The sequence below is a fragment of the Microtus pennsylvanicus genome, chromosome 1 (assembly GCF_037038515.1).
Source record: "Microtus pennsylvanicus isolate mMicPen1 chromosome 1, mMicPen1.hap1, whole genome shotgun sequence".
Taxonomy (NCBI): Eukaryota; Metazoa; Chordata; class Mammalia; order Rodentia; family Cricetidae; genus Microtus; species Microtus pennsylvanicus.
In genome coordinates, this window is record NC_134579.1 from 114242069 (window position 1) to 114256149 (window position 14081).

At 53.1% G+C, this 14081-nt stretch overlaps 1 protein-coding gene across 3 annotated transcripts in view; it reads right to left on the bottom strand.

Moving 5' to 3' along the window:
* Positions 1-14081, bottom strand: part of Setd1b (SET domain containing 1B, histone lysine methyltransferase) — a 24866-nt gene continuing 10785 nt past the window's right edge. For 2 of the 3 annotated variants that reach the window (XM_075979437.1, XM_075979427.1), the window contains exons 8-17: positions 10584-10845; positions 10165-10505; positions 9669-9771; positions 8664-9197; positions 6115-7380; positions 5185-5351; positions 4382-4516; positions 4180-4299; positions 3825-3962; positions 1-2576 (exon numbers count right to left, since the gene is read on the bottom strand). In XM_075979437.1, coding sequence (XP_075835552.1) covers positions 2403-2576; positions 3825-3962; positions 4180-4299; positions 4382-4516; positions 5185-5351; positions 6115-7380; positions 8664-9197; positions 9669-9771; positions 10165-10505; positions 10584-10845 — 3240 coding nt within the window. In that variant the 3' untranslated portion in view covers positions 1-2402. The remainder of the gene's footprint in view (positions 2577-3824; positions 3963-4179; positions 4300-4381; positions 4517-5184; positions 5352-6114; positions 7381-8663; positions 9198-9668; positions 9772-10164; positions 10506-10583; positions 10846-14081) is intronic. The other variant, XM_075979445.1, reaches the window with a different exon arrangement.

The following is a 14081-nucleotide window of genomic DNA, read 5'->3' on the forward strand; positions in this document are numbered from 1 at the left end:
TGTAAGAAAAGTCAGTATATTTATGGTTCGCTTTATAAAAGTTACTATAATACAATGGTACATAGTATTGAATTCACAAAAATATGAACAGGTATTTACAGCAAGACACGCCCACAACGGAAACACTTCTCTCCAAAAACAGTTACGTACAGATGACAGAGAGTCTATACGCAGACAACCCGAAAACTTATTGGTTCTCTTCTTTGTAGGGGCAGGGATGGGGGGGGGGGAGAAAAAAGACAAAAAAAAAATCAGAATCCCCTGGCCCTTTAAAAGCAGAGATCTATTCAGTGATAACAAAAGCATTCAAAGAAAAATGGGCCCACACATCAGGACTATTGCAAACCATTCCTGGGGGGGGGTCAGGGGTTGGGGCAACCTCAACACCTCACCCATCATAAAAGTCAGCCAAGGTTAGCGCACAGGGAGCCCATGATGGGCTGAACCTGCACCTTTCCCCTGGCTTCTGGGGTCACCATCCTTACCATTCTGTGGAGGATACAAGGAGGAGAGGTGAAAACTGCCCACAGTGGGGGGAGGTGGCCGCACGAGGAACTCAAATTAGCCGTCTCTACACACTACACACTTCTTGTGAAAAATAAATATTTTTCTCATTTGCACAGTTATGCAGAAAACTGTAAATGGAAGAGAAGGTCAATGCTGTGCCCAGGCACCTCCTGTGTCTTTAATGCCACTGATCTTCTAGACCTTCAGACCTGTGGGCACAGTCTCAAACACAGAAGGCCCGTGGAGGATTCAAAAAAAAAAAAAAACAAAAAACAAAACAAAACAAAAACACAACAAAACCACCAACAATAGAGAGAGAGAGAAAGAAAAAAATAACAATTCTTTGTACAGAATTTACATGTAAGAAGCTTGACACAAGCTGATACCAGAGGCTCCGCCCTGGTCCACGGGTGGGATGGGTCCCACCCGGAGCACTTTCATCTTGGTGAGGACTCCGGGTCACAACAGTCACGGTCCACAAGTATTTACATGCCTGCTCTACTTTGGGGGGAAGGGAGACTTGCTGTTTGTGTCTTTTTTGTTGTTGTTGTTGGTTGCTTTTTTTTTTTTTTGGAAGTACAAAGAAATAAAGAAAAAAAAAAGTCTTCCCACGTTTCTACAAGAAACAAAGTTCCCGAGAAAAGTCCGTTATGGCAGTCTATCTGTCTACAGGAATAGGTTCTGAACTTCAAAAAGAATCATTTTTTTCCCCTTCATTTTGATTTTATACGTGAGAAAAAAAATCCATGAAATTAGTCCTGAAGAGGATGGGGACGGGGCTAGCGGGGGGATAGGAGCTGCCTAAGACTTAGATTTGAGATTTAAAATCATTTCCAAGACCATTTTCCTTTCTCTGGGGGAAAAAAAAACTGCTCACTATAGAAATAAATACGCTCTGGCCTCCCACGTGGGGGCCTCCAGCAGGGTGACGTGGGTGTGGCGTGGGGTAAAGGGGCGAAGCTTATCAACAACAAAAAATGTCACATGCGTAAGGTCAGACAACCCGTAATGGCAGGGCTGGGGGGCCCTGAGGGCCCTGGTACCCCCTACACCCAGGCAAAGCCGAGGCAGCAGAGAGTGGAGACACCCTTCCCAGTGCCCCCACCGCACTGGGAGGCTCCATCGTTGCTGGCATCCGAATGAGAAAGTAAACATTGATTGAACCCAAGGATTTAGGGGTGGTAGGGTAGCTGGGAGCACCCAGAAAGAAGTTCCTGTCTGGGACCAGCTTGGCTCCCCCAGGGTCTACCTCAGGGAAAGGACACCCTCAACCACAGAGGAAGGGACAGACTGGGGAACAGGCCGGAGAAGCTGTGGGGTCTGCTCACTGCACCCACAGGCAGAGAGGCGCCGTTCCGGTATGTAGTGTTCTGAGAGGTTCCGGCCGCTGCAGCCCCCTCCTCCTGCAGCACCGGGCCCGGAGTCAGCCTGGACCCTGGGCCCACACAGTTTCACCGAGGCCTTCAGGCCCCCACAGGGTTTCTCCTCTGTTTCTGCCTTCACATTTTCAACGGTTAAAAATGTCTTTTCTTAGGACAAGGAAGAAGAAATAAAGAGAAGACAACGCAACAGAGCAGCATTCACGGAAAACGGTCGAGGCCGAAGACAGCGAGAGAGATGGGGGATGGAAAGCTAGATACAGAGATGAGGATAGAAAGCCTGCAGAGAGCATCTTGAAAACGGAAAGACACAGGTGAGACAGAGAAGCCCTTTCCCGCTGCGGGGCTGGAGCTGCGGGTGGGTCCTGGGGTAGTGTTGGGGGGGCGCCAGGCCCTAGCGTGGCTGCTGGGGGAAGGGACAGCACCTGAAATGGGTGGGAGGTGGAGCCTGGCCCAGGGCGAGGGTCCTCCCGGGCTACGGCTGACGTCCTATCCTTGGCCTTTGGCACCCGGGGACTAGTTGAGGGTCCCCCGGCAGTTCTCGGAGCCACAGAGGCAGGGGATCTTGACGTCCTCGATAGGGAACTTATAGTCGTATGTGATCTCCTCATTGACGTTGATGTGCTGCTTCGAGTAGATGACAATCTTCTTCTGCGACTCCACTGTGATCACCTTGGCATAGCAGTTGGGCTGCAGGGGAAGTGGTGATGGGGTGAGCCAGGGCCCAGGACCCTAGCCAGTCCTCACCCATGTCGCTATCCCAAACCCAACTCAGCATGACTGGGGTCGCCTGCTCAGTGGAGCAGGGCTGGGCTCAGCCCTCCAGCCAGCGCCTCCCATGCCTGGTATTTAAAAAAAACAAACTGATGAGGTGCTGGAGAAATGGCAGTGGGGAAGAACATTTACTACTCTTGCAGAGGTCCTACAATAGGCTCTTGTCTCCCCCAACATGGTGCCTCAAAACCATCCAGTTTCAAGGGACCTGGCGCCCTCTTCTGGCTTCTCAGGGTACCAGGAACACTGCAGCTCACATAGATCTACGTGCTAGCGAAACACCCATACACACTAAACAAACAAAAACAAACAAATGAACCTTTAAAGATGACCACAATTATTTCCCATCAGCTGTGATGCATGAGAAGCCTACCTCTGTGCGTCTAGGCAGGTGCTATTTCTGTATACTACAGGCCCTAGTTGCCTACTTTGCATATCAAGTTTGATTGGCAGAGTCTTGCCACCTTCATTTGCATATTACTTGTGGCTGCTTTTGTTTGGAGAGCTAGATAAACAGTTACTATAGAGGTCATCACGTTCACGGGCACCTGAAACTGTCTGTACCTTTCTCCCCAAGCTCTCCCCTTCAATCAATGCTGGCTCTGGCCCCTAACCATTATGCCCCTTTCTAAAGCCAGCAGGCATGGTTAGCCCATTACTGCTCACCTGGGCAGCTGCAGTAGCTTCTCACTAGTCTGGAGCTCACCAAATCAGCTATGCTCTGGGATTACATCACACCACCTTTTTATGTGGGTTCTGGGGACTGAACTTGGCTCTCTGTGTTTGCCAGGTAACCAATTTACCAACTAATGAGACTGGGTCTCTCTTGTGTAGTCCAGGCTGGCCCCTAACTAATCAGAATCTACCTGCTTCCTTCCCAAGTGCTGGGTTTAGAGGTGTGCACCACTGTACCAGGCTCCAGCCCACCTCTTGAGTACTTCATCCTAGGACTCTAGGATTCCCACTGCACCCATTGCACGGAAACAACAACTGAGGCCAGGAGAAAAGCTCCTTGTACAGGCCTTTGATCCCCTCCCTCCTCCCTGTCACCTCTGGTCAACTGGAGCCTGGAAAGGAGACTCAACACATGACTGTCATGCCCAAGAGGAGCCTGGGTCCTGAGTACGAAGGTGGGGTCCTCTCAGCTCCTCATTGGGCACTTACATTGCAGCTGTGGTTAATGAAGCGTGCAAAGTTGCCGCACTTGGTGGCGTCGATGATGGTGTCGTGGTCTACCCTGAACATGTAGCTGCTACCGATGCCTTCATCCTCATACCGTTTCTCCCTCATGTCCGCGATCACCTGGCCGCATAAAACCGTAAGTCTGGGCCTGCTCCATGCCCGCGCCCCCGCCCGTCCCCTGGGCCTGCTCCATGCCCGCGCCCCCGCCCGTCCCCTGGGCCTGCTCCATGCCCGCGCCCCCACCTGTCCCCTGGGCCTGCTCCATGCCCGCGCCCCCGCCTGTCCCCTGGGCCTGCTCCATGCCCGCGCCCCCGCCCGTCCCCTGGGCGGCGCCTACCTGGCGGATGTTCTGGCCTACGTACTCAATAACCATTTCATCAGCAGCAATGGGCTCCATAGCAAACAGGCCCCAGTCGTGAATGTGGCTCTTACAGAATTTGAGCTTTTTCTTCCGAAACTAAGGAAGGGGAGGACAGAGGGGTGAGTGCTCTTCCGGGTCCCACGCCGCCTAGGCTGTCCCAGGGAAGGGCACGCCTCACCTTGAGCTGGTTGAACTTGAGCAGGTCACTGTCACAGCTGCCAGTGAAGGAGGACAGAAGGCGGCGTTGCTCGGAACGCCTCTCTGAGCCTGCCCGGGTGGAGGCGTGGGGCTGCGCTGGGATGCTCATACCCTGCTGGCGCGACGGGACAACAAATCAGAAAGGGGCAGGTTTGGCACGGCCATGTCCTCCTCCCCAGCCCAGCCCCACCTCCTGGTTTTGAGCTTCTCTGACTTCCCATCTCTTCAGTGTTCTCTGTGTAGCCACAGCTGCCCTGGAACTCAACCTGTAGACCAGGCTAGCCTTGAACTCACAGAGATCTGCCTGCCTCTGCTTCCCACCAAGTGCTGGGATCAGGGGCATGCGCTGCTGCCACCACCATCGCCGGGCTCTTACCAGCATCTTGAAAAGCTTTTTCTTTCTCGCACAATTGAGCCCCTCCCTGCCTTATGGAAATCCTGTCTCAAAAAACTAAAAAACAAAACCCCCTTTTTTTTGTTCACTGACTCCATCCCTAACCAATGACTAGTACGCAGAGGTGCTCAGTACGTACATACTGAACAGAAAGGGGGGGAGCCAGCTTTTTGGAAATGCATTTTATGTCCACGGTTAAAATCATGTGGGGCTCTCCACTACTCATGGGTTTTTGAATTGTGAGACAGAGTCTGTCAATGTAGCCCAGTCTACCCGAGATGTGGTAATCCTCAACCTCCCCAGCCCTGCCTTGTTCCACCTGAAGCCCAAGTGGGACAGGAAGGATACTGTCGGATCCCCGCCCTGAACCTCCGCCCTATTCACAGTACCTGGGTGTCCATGGGGGGCTCGTCAGTGCTGGCACGGCTGCTGTTGAGGTATCTCAGCTTGTCTTTCTTGTCGATGGTGTAGAAGCCCTCACTTCGGGCACAGCCGGTCACGTGTTCACGGATGCCATCGTCCCGTTTCTTTTTCTTTGCTGACGAGAGGCTGGTGGGTGGGTGTGAGTCAAGGACCACATGGACATTCTCAGAGATCACCCTCCAGGTACCTCCTCCTGGCTTCCCCAGCCCCAGCCCCACCTCTAAGGGTAATGACGCCCAAGGCCACCACCACGGGATGCTGTCCCCAGGTGAATGACCTGGGCAAGGCTGTTACTACTTTCTACCTGTTTCTCACCTGACAACAGCAGTAATGATGAAACTATAAATAGTGAAATATATCAGAATATTCTGTCAGAACTCCTGAGACAGCACTTGATAGAATCAGAGTGGTCAGCGGGGATCAAGAAAGGTCCATTCTTAAAGTAGCATGGTAACAAATTGGCTTCAGGACTGTATAGCAAAGAGCTGGACTCTAGAGCCAGCTTTGCCTTCAAATCTCAGCTTGTCACTTGGTAGCTGTGTGACTTTGGGCAAGCCACTTAGCCTCTCTGAACCTCAGTTTCTTCCTGTGAAAAATGAAACAACTACCCACCCGGTATTTCACTGGGCCATTTGGGATTCAATTCCAGCCAGGCAGAGAAAGGCTGAGGGAGTCTTGGTCAGTCTACTCTACTGGTAAGCTCTAAGATCCTCAACCTATGTATAGACCCGAGCCCAGCCGTTACCTCTGAAGCGACACAGGCCTGGCATGATCACCGCCTGAGAGGGTGGCAATGATTACTACCGCCTCCCCAATACTGTGACTGCCAGACAGGGCGATGCACCTACAAGTGCTTCTGCTCCTGAAGGCTGTGGACCCCACAGCTGGCAGGATATAGGGATGGTAGACCCAGAGCGTGTCATTCAGCCAGTCCATGCCATTGTCCTGCTGCAGCAGGCGCTCGTAGGTGACACACAGGAAACGGATGTCCTCCTCGTCAATGCCACCGTTCCAGATGTCATACAGGATGGTCATCTCTTCAAACTCTGAGCGGGGCCGGAAGAGAGGCTGGGGTGGTGAAGGCTCGGGTGAAGCTGATAGGGCCAGGTCTTCGTGGCGCTTCTTAGGTGGACGTCGCCACGGTCCTCGCACCTTGGCCAGGTCCGTATACTCCTCAGTGACCTCATCGCGGCGAGGTCCTGGGGGAATGGCCTCAGAGGGCCACTGGTTGTCCAGCTCCTTGAAGGGCAGCTTGGTGGGTTCAACAGGTGGTAGAGGTGGGGGTGGAGGGGGCTGGGGTGGGAGGGGTGGTGGGGGCACTGGGACCCCTGTGTTCCGGAAGTCCAAAGTCACGGCCCGAGGGTCATGTGCACTGGGGAAGATGGGGGCCTGTGGCTGGCTTGATAGGAGCAGAAGGTCCCTCCCAAGGGCAGGCCCTGGTGGTGGCCGGACCAAAGGTCCATCCAAGGACAACATAGATGGTGGGGATCGCCGGGGCCGGCCTGGCTTCCTCTTGATAGGGGGTGGGCACGGAGCTAGGGAAGCAGGCAGCAGGGGAGGCAGCTGGGTAGGTGGCCGAGGTGGGGCCCTTAGGACAGGGACAGACAATGCCAGAGGCAAGGGCAGAGGGAGGGGAAGTGGGAGAGGGAGGCCAGTCTCCAGGAGCACTGGGGAGGTCAGGGGACCAGAGCGTTCGTCTCGTCGTCCAGCTGGGAGGGGACAGACAGGTAGAAGCAAGGGTCCACTGGGCTCAGGAAAAGTGGGTGTGAAGGTGAAGTCCCGGCCAGGTGTCCGTGGAAGGCCCCCACTGCTCAAGCCAGGGGATGGGGATGGATAGGAGAAGGGGCTGCCAGGCACCTGTGGGGAGCTCAGTGACAGACTACTGCTGCCCCCCGACAGTGGGGGCTCCCCGCCCGGGGTGGCTGGCACTGTCTCTGTGCTCTGTGACTTGGCCAGAGTGCCACAGAGACCTGGAGTACGTGGAGGCTGGTCCTCAGGGGGAGGTTCCAGGGGAACAGGAGGTTTGGGGGGCTCTGGGGTTTCGGGCTCAGGTGGTGGGCTGGGTGGCCGGAGCAACCGAGGAGGCGGCAATGGCGGCTGCAAGGGCAAGGTGAGCATCAGAGGCGGCGGCGGCGGCTGGGGCTCCACTCCCAGGTCTTCCTCTGCAGAGAGGAAGGTAGAAACCAGGTGTTGTTATTTGACACAGACATCTCTCAGAGCCTTGTGCTTCTATTGCCCCACAATGCACGCCACACAGACATTACACAGTTAACCGAGGCACCTTGGGAACCAGCCCAGTGCCATGCATCTAGAAGGGGCTTCCTAGTGCCAGCATGAACGATGCCAGCTTTCCCCATGCCTTTGGAACTATGCTCTTGTGTCTAGAGTGCAGTTTAGTGGTAGAGTACTGGCCTGGCATGTATGAGGTCCTGGGTCTGGACCCCAGCACTGCAGAAAACCAGACACTACCTTGTTCCTATGGCCCAAGAAAACTCACTACGTGGAGGAACAAAATTCAGGTCTCGTCTCTGCCATCCCCATTAGTCTTCATAGAGTCCCCTGGCATTTATCTCTACTTTTTTGGGATCTAAAGTTTTCTAGGGAATTTGTTGTTAGGTGTCACCCTGACCTAGAATAGGTGCTTCATGAGGACAGATGGCTTCATCCATCTGATCTACGGCTGTATTGACAACGACCTAAACAGTACCGGGGACCAAAAGAACTGTCATATTGACTTACTCTTCAGACTTGTGGTCTGGACTCAGTAAAAGGACATACATTAAACAAACACTATAGTCCGATCTCCTGGATTTCATACTAACCACGTGCGGCTAAGTTAAATATTCTGAAATGTTAACGGTAATTATAATTAGCAGCAGTACTGGTTCCCCAGGAGCAGAGGCAACGCTGTGTCCAGTAGCTCGAGTGAAGAGCATTTCTGCCCCTGCAGGCACCGCTCATACCAAGGCCCCGGCAATGAGCCCGGCACATGCTTTGCCCCACTCTGTCAAGGTGGTGGAGGCTACAGAACCCACCGTCCCCTCACCTGACCTGGCACCCCAAGGCTAAACCGACCATGGGTCCCCACTGAATGTATGTATGGGGAGAGGGCACCTCGAGACACACAGGCTGAGGAATAACCCTTGGGGAAGTTTTATTTGGGGGGAGGGTGGGTTTCAAGACCGGGTTTCACTATATAGTTCTGGCTGTCCTGGAACTTGCTCTGTAGGCCAGGCTGGTCTCTGGTTCACAGAGCTCCGCCTGCCTCCACCTCCTGAGTGCTGGAGATTAAAGGCTTGGCGGGAATTTTGTCATTGAACAGTGAGCCCAGCAGTGCCCCAGGAGTCTGCTAAGGCCCTTGCAGAGGATCTGGTTTGGCAGAGAGACTACCCAGCTTCCTGCCCCATACCCCACCCAACTCCCACCCAGGAGGCTGCAGGATTACCTGGACCACGTTCAGGGGGTGACGGCGGCTGGGCTTCTGTCTCACTGACAGGGAGCTCTGGAGATAGCAACATGTCCTCCTGTGTGTCTGGGATTGGCTCTTCTGGGAGCTCTCGGCTCCCGTCCAGCTCCTGGGCACCCACGGGCAGGGGAGGCTCTTCCAGCACAGAAGCCTGCATCTCAAGGACTTCGTCCTCAGCCTCAATGTCCAGTTCCTCTTCCGTGCCCAAGGACTCCCCCAAGGGGGCTCCTGGCCCCAGAGGTCCTTCTGCCCTCTCCTGCTCAAAGTCCTGGCCACCTGCTGGAGGCATGCTCTCATCGGCCAACGCCACTACCACAGCTGTAGCCATTGCGGTCTCTTTCTTTTCCTCCTCTTCTTCTTCCTCACCAGGTACAGTCATTTCCTCTTCATCCTCCGAGGATGAAGATGAAGACGATGACTCAGAGCTGGACTCAAACTCAGAAGACTCAGAACTTTCGCTGGACGATGACGACTCAGCCGCGACCTTGGAAGCGGCGATGCTCTCTGTCTCCTCTGGATGGGGGACACGGGTTGGGAGGGTTATTACATGGCCCGTGGTGCCCTTGCCCTATGCCAGATACTTCCCCACAGGCCTCTGGACAGGATGCCCTCTGAACACAGCCCTCACTCAATATAAAAAGAGCAAGGTGAAATTAATGTAAGATTGTTCACATTTGCAAGTGAAGAATCCCAGCACCGCTCAGTGTGTTCACTCACAGTGTGGCGACCACCACCTCCAAAGCACTTCCACCGTCACAGTCAGATGCCACCGCTTCCTTTCTACCCCTGCCCAAGCCAGCCTTAAACCCCACTCATCTATGTTCTGGTCTATGGCCTCGTCCTTTCTGCCATTTGATGCAGCTAGGGTCCTAACACAAGAGGTATGTGCTCTTTCGCTCTAATGAACACACCTCTTAAAAGCACTAACACCGGGAACTCAGAGCACCGGGATGGGCTTGGGTCAGCTGCCTACTTCCTGCTCACCTTCCTCAGAGTCTCCACTGTCCTTCTCACTCGCCTCTGACAGGGCTGTGTCTTGGCCATCGTCATCAGAATCAATCTGGTCGTCACTGTCGTCGTCATCATCCTGAGGTGTAGGGCCAGAGAGACGCAGGTGAGCTGAAGGTCCGTGTGCCCCCTCCCAGCACCCGGGAGCCTCCCTGCAGGTGAGCTGAAGGTCCGTGTGCCCCCACCCAGCACCCGGGAGCCTCCCTGCAGGTGAGCTGAAGGTCCGTGTGCCCCCACCCAGCACCCGGGAGCCTCCCTGCAGGTGAGCTGAAGGTCCGTGTGCCCCCACCCAGCACCCGGGAGCCTCCCTGCAGGTGAGCTGAAGGTCCGTGTGCCCCCACCCAGCACCCGGGAGCCTCCCTGCAGGTGAGCTGAAGGTCCGTGTGCCCCCACCCAGCACCCGGGAGCCTCCCTGCTGAGCTGAAGGTCCGTGTGCCCCCTCCCAGCACCCGGGAGCCTCCCTGATCCAGACCTTATCAGAGGTGGATGAGGATGAGGATGAGGGTGAGGATATGTGGCTCCTAGGGCCTTCCTCCTCCTCCTCTGCTTCCTCCTCTTCCTCCTCTGTGCTTTCTCGCTCCTCCTCCTCCTTGTCTGAGGCTGAAGATGAGGGCGAGGTGGAGGAAGATCCCGAGGATGAAGACGCTGATGACGACGAGGACACGGACAAGGACTCTTTCTCATCCTCTTCCCCACCACTGTCCAGTTCCAGTGGCCGTGCTGGTCGGCGTCGCACACCCACGCTTTTGGGGTCCCGCTTGGTGAGCTCACAGGGGGCATCGGTCATGTCTCGATCACGCTCCCGTTCTGACTCTGTGGGAACAGCAGGAGTCAGAGCTGAGATGCGGAGATGGGAAGAAGGGGAACAGCCAGCAGCGGAGAAGCACAAACCTTCATCTTCCTCATCCACGGATGTTGAGGGCCGCAGCCGCTTCTGGTCACCAGAGGAGGCTGTATCTGGTGGCTCCTTCCTCTTGACCTTGAAGGAGGGCAGGCGAATGGCACCACGGAGGCCAATGCCAAGGCCCAGGCCCTCGTAACCCAGGCCCTCACCCTTGCCCCATGACTCCAGCAGACATGAGGCGATTCTGTCTTTGGGCTTTGGCCTGTCCTCGTCCTTGTGTTCACCCGACTTCACGGGGGTCAGTGAGGCCTAGGATGGGAGAGAAGGGAACAATGACCACAATCAGAGGCATTCCTCCCACCCTCTGCAGGCAGTACACGTTCTTCCCACACACCTGACCACCCCACACTCCCTTCCTGGGGGTCCAGAGCCCTGAGCGGCCCCTCCATTAAGGCCTCACTAGCAACACACTACTTACAGATGAAGTTACAGAATAGCAGTCTCTGCATGTGGGAACGAGAGCTGCGTGCTGTGTGTCTGCACCACTATCTCACGGACTCAAGGAACCTTTACAATGTCTTATTTCCTGTGCCATGTGGGTCCGGCATGTTACAAACAGCCCACAGTCTTGAAGTGGTGGACTTGATAGCCCCGTAAGAGAAGGGATGGAGTGTTAGGGATTCCCATTCAGAAATTAGAAATTAGGGCTGGAGAGATGGCTCAGAGGTTAAGAGCACTGACTGTTCTTCCAGAGGACCTGAGTTCAATTCCCAGCAACCACATGGTGGCTCACAACCATCTGTACTGAGATCTGGCGCCCTTCTCTGGCATGCGGGCATACATCAAGGCAGAATGTTGTATACATAATAAATTGGAAAAAAAAATTAGAAATTAGTTGGAACCAATTTTATTTCTTGAGCAAGTGCTATAAAAAGAGGGGGGGCAGGAAAGATGGCTCGACGGTTTGTTAAGACCACTGGCTGTCTAAGCCGAGGACCTGGGTTCCATTCACAGCACCCACATGGTGACTCACAACCATCTGTAACTCTAGGTCCAGGGCATCCAATACCATCCTCTGTGGACATCAGGCAGGCACTGACTTCACTTCCATGCATGCAGGCAAACACCCGCACAGGTAAAACAGCACCGACAAACAAACAACACTGGTGAAAAGGGAGAGCTGGGGGGGGTGGCACACGCTCCCGAGCCTTACCACTTGGGAGACGGGGGCATTTAAAGCCCACATTGTTTAGCTTCACAGTAAGTTTTAAGGACAACCTGGCTTACACGAGACCCTATCTCAAAATAAAGTATGATAAAATACAATAAAGGTAAAACACAAAAGCAGACCCAAGGTAATTGATCTTTTGAATTTGTTACATAATTTTTTTCTTTTTTGTTTTTGTTTTCTATTTTTTTCTTTAATCTTGTTACATAGTTTCTATTAACAGTTTATTTTTATTTTATGTGCAAGGGTGCTTTGTCTTCATGTCTGTCTGGTGCCCAGAAGAGTGAGCTGGATCCCCTGGGACTGAATTTACAGATTAGTTCTGACCCACCATGTAGGTGCTGGGAACTAAACTCTCTATAAGAGCAGCCAGGGCTTTGAACTGTTGAGACGTCACTCTAACCGCTGCTTTTGTTGTTTTACAGGATAGCATGGAGCTAAGGTTGGCCTTAAACACCTGATATTCTTGGCCCCACCTCCCACATGCTAGGTGCGCTCTTATCTGGCTCAGGTCCTGTCAACAGCGTGAAGGATTTATTCAGAGCTGGGGATGTAGCTCAGCTGGGAAGACTGCTTGCCTCTCAGCATCTGCTAAACTGCGCATGGTGGGGCATACTTGTAATCCCAACACCCAGAGGCAGAAGCAGGAAGGTTCTAAATTCACAATCATAGGGAACCTGGGTTAGAGTCTCTGGTGGGTTTTTCTGTTTTGTTTTGGTTATTGTTGGGTTTTGTTTGTTTGTTGAGACAGGGTTTTTCTATAGCTTTGGAGCCTCTCCCAGAACTCTGTAACTAGCTCTTGTAGACCAGGCTGGCCTTGAACCCACAGAGATTCTCCCACCTTCTCCCAAGTGCTGGGATTCAAGGCGTGTGCCACCACCCACTGCCCGGGTTGTTTGTTTTTCTGAAATAGGGTGTCTCTATGTAGCTCAAGCTGTCTGTTTTGTAATTTACTCTGTAGCCCAAGCTGGCCTTTAACTCTAGAGTTCCACCTTCTTTTGCCTCCTGAGTGCTGGCATTAAAGGTGTGCACCACCTAATAAGTATTTGATTTAAACCTAAACCAGATTCAGCTTTAATAAATATAAGCCTCATCCAGGAGGTGGTGGCGCACACCTTTAATCCCAGCACTCAGAAGGCAGAGGCAGGAGGATCTTTGTGAGTTCGAGGCTAGCCTGGTCTACAAGAGAATAGTTCTAGGACAGGCTCCAAAGCTACAAGAGAAACCCTGTCTGGACAAACCAAAATAAATAAATAAATAAAGCCTCTCTACAAATTTGTGAAGGCCAGGCCTTTAAAGTCAGGACTCAAGAGGTGGGTGGGTCTGAGTTTGAGACTAGCTTGGGCTACAGAGCAACTCCCAGACAGCCAAGGCAACATAGTGAAACTGTCTCAAAAAACAAGAGGAAGCAAAAATCCAGAGCATGTCTGCACAGATGTTCCTTTACTGTTCACCCATAGGTGGCCACTCGAGGCGGAGACACCAGCTTTAAAGGGATGGTGTGGAACTGCGCAAAACAAAATGAGCTGTCCTCAGGGCACGGACACTACGCTATTGATGACAGCTTTACTTAGCTGTGACTGTCACTCATCCCAGGGGGCAAACACAATGCAAGTCAACTATAAAGAACCGGTGGCAGGTGGTTCTTTCTAGTTTATTACCCTCTCATATGGATGAGAAGCAGTTGTGAGAGAGCAAGTTCCTAGACACACAAGCGTTCCCTAAAGTGCAGTGTAGGGAGGGAGAGCAAAATGAGAGTCTGCTTCCCTCTGGGCTGGGGTGAGGAGCAGAGAAAACCAGAGCTACGGTTTTCCTTGTCAGCAGCAGCGCTCTTATTATTTCTTTTTATGTTTTATTCAGACAGGGTTTCTCTGTATAGCCCTGGCTGTCCTGGAACTCGGCTCTGTAGACCAGGCTGGCCTTGAATTCACAGAGATCCTCCTGCCTCTTCCTCCTGAGTGCTGGGATTAGAGGTGTGTGCCACCACTCCCAGCTACTCATCTGTCACTGCAGTTAAAGGGCCTAAGAAGCAGAAACATCCTTAAGCCTGGACCACAGGCTGAGACTCCGCCTCATAAAGAAAAAGAACTCAAGAAAAGAAAACTTTCTGAAGTAGAGGTAAGGCAGCTAGGGATGGCTTCTGAGAGTCTGGATAGATACGCCCTCCAAGGAAAAAGGAAAAGCAGGCGTAAAATAAACTAATTTAAAAAAAAAGAAAAGTCTCCACAAGGTCAGATTTTGTGCCAAAGACCTGAGAAGAGAGAGGGAAGGCGAGAAGGCCTAGGCTGTGGGGCCACCTGAGCTGGCAGCCCCTGGG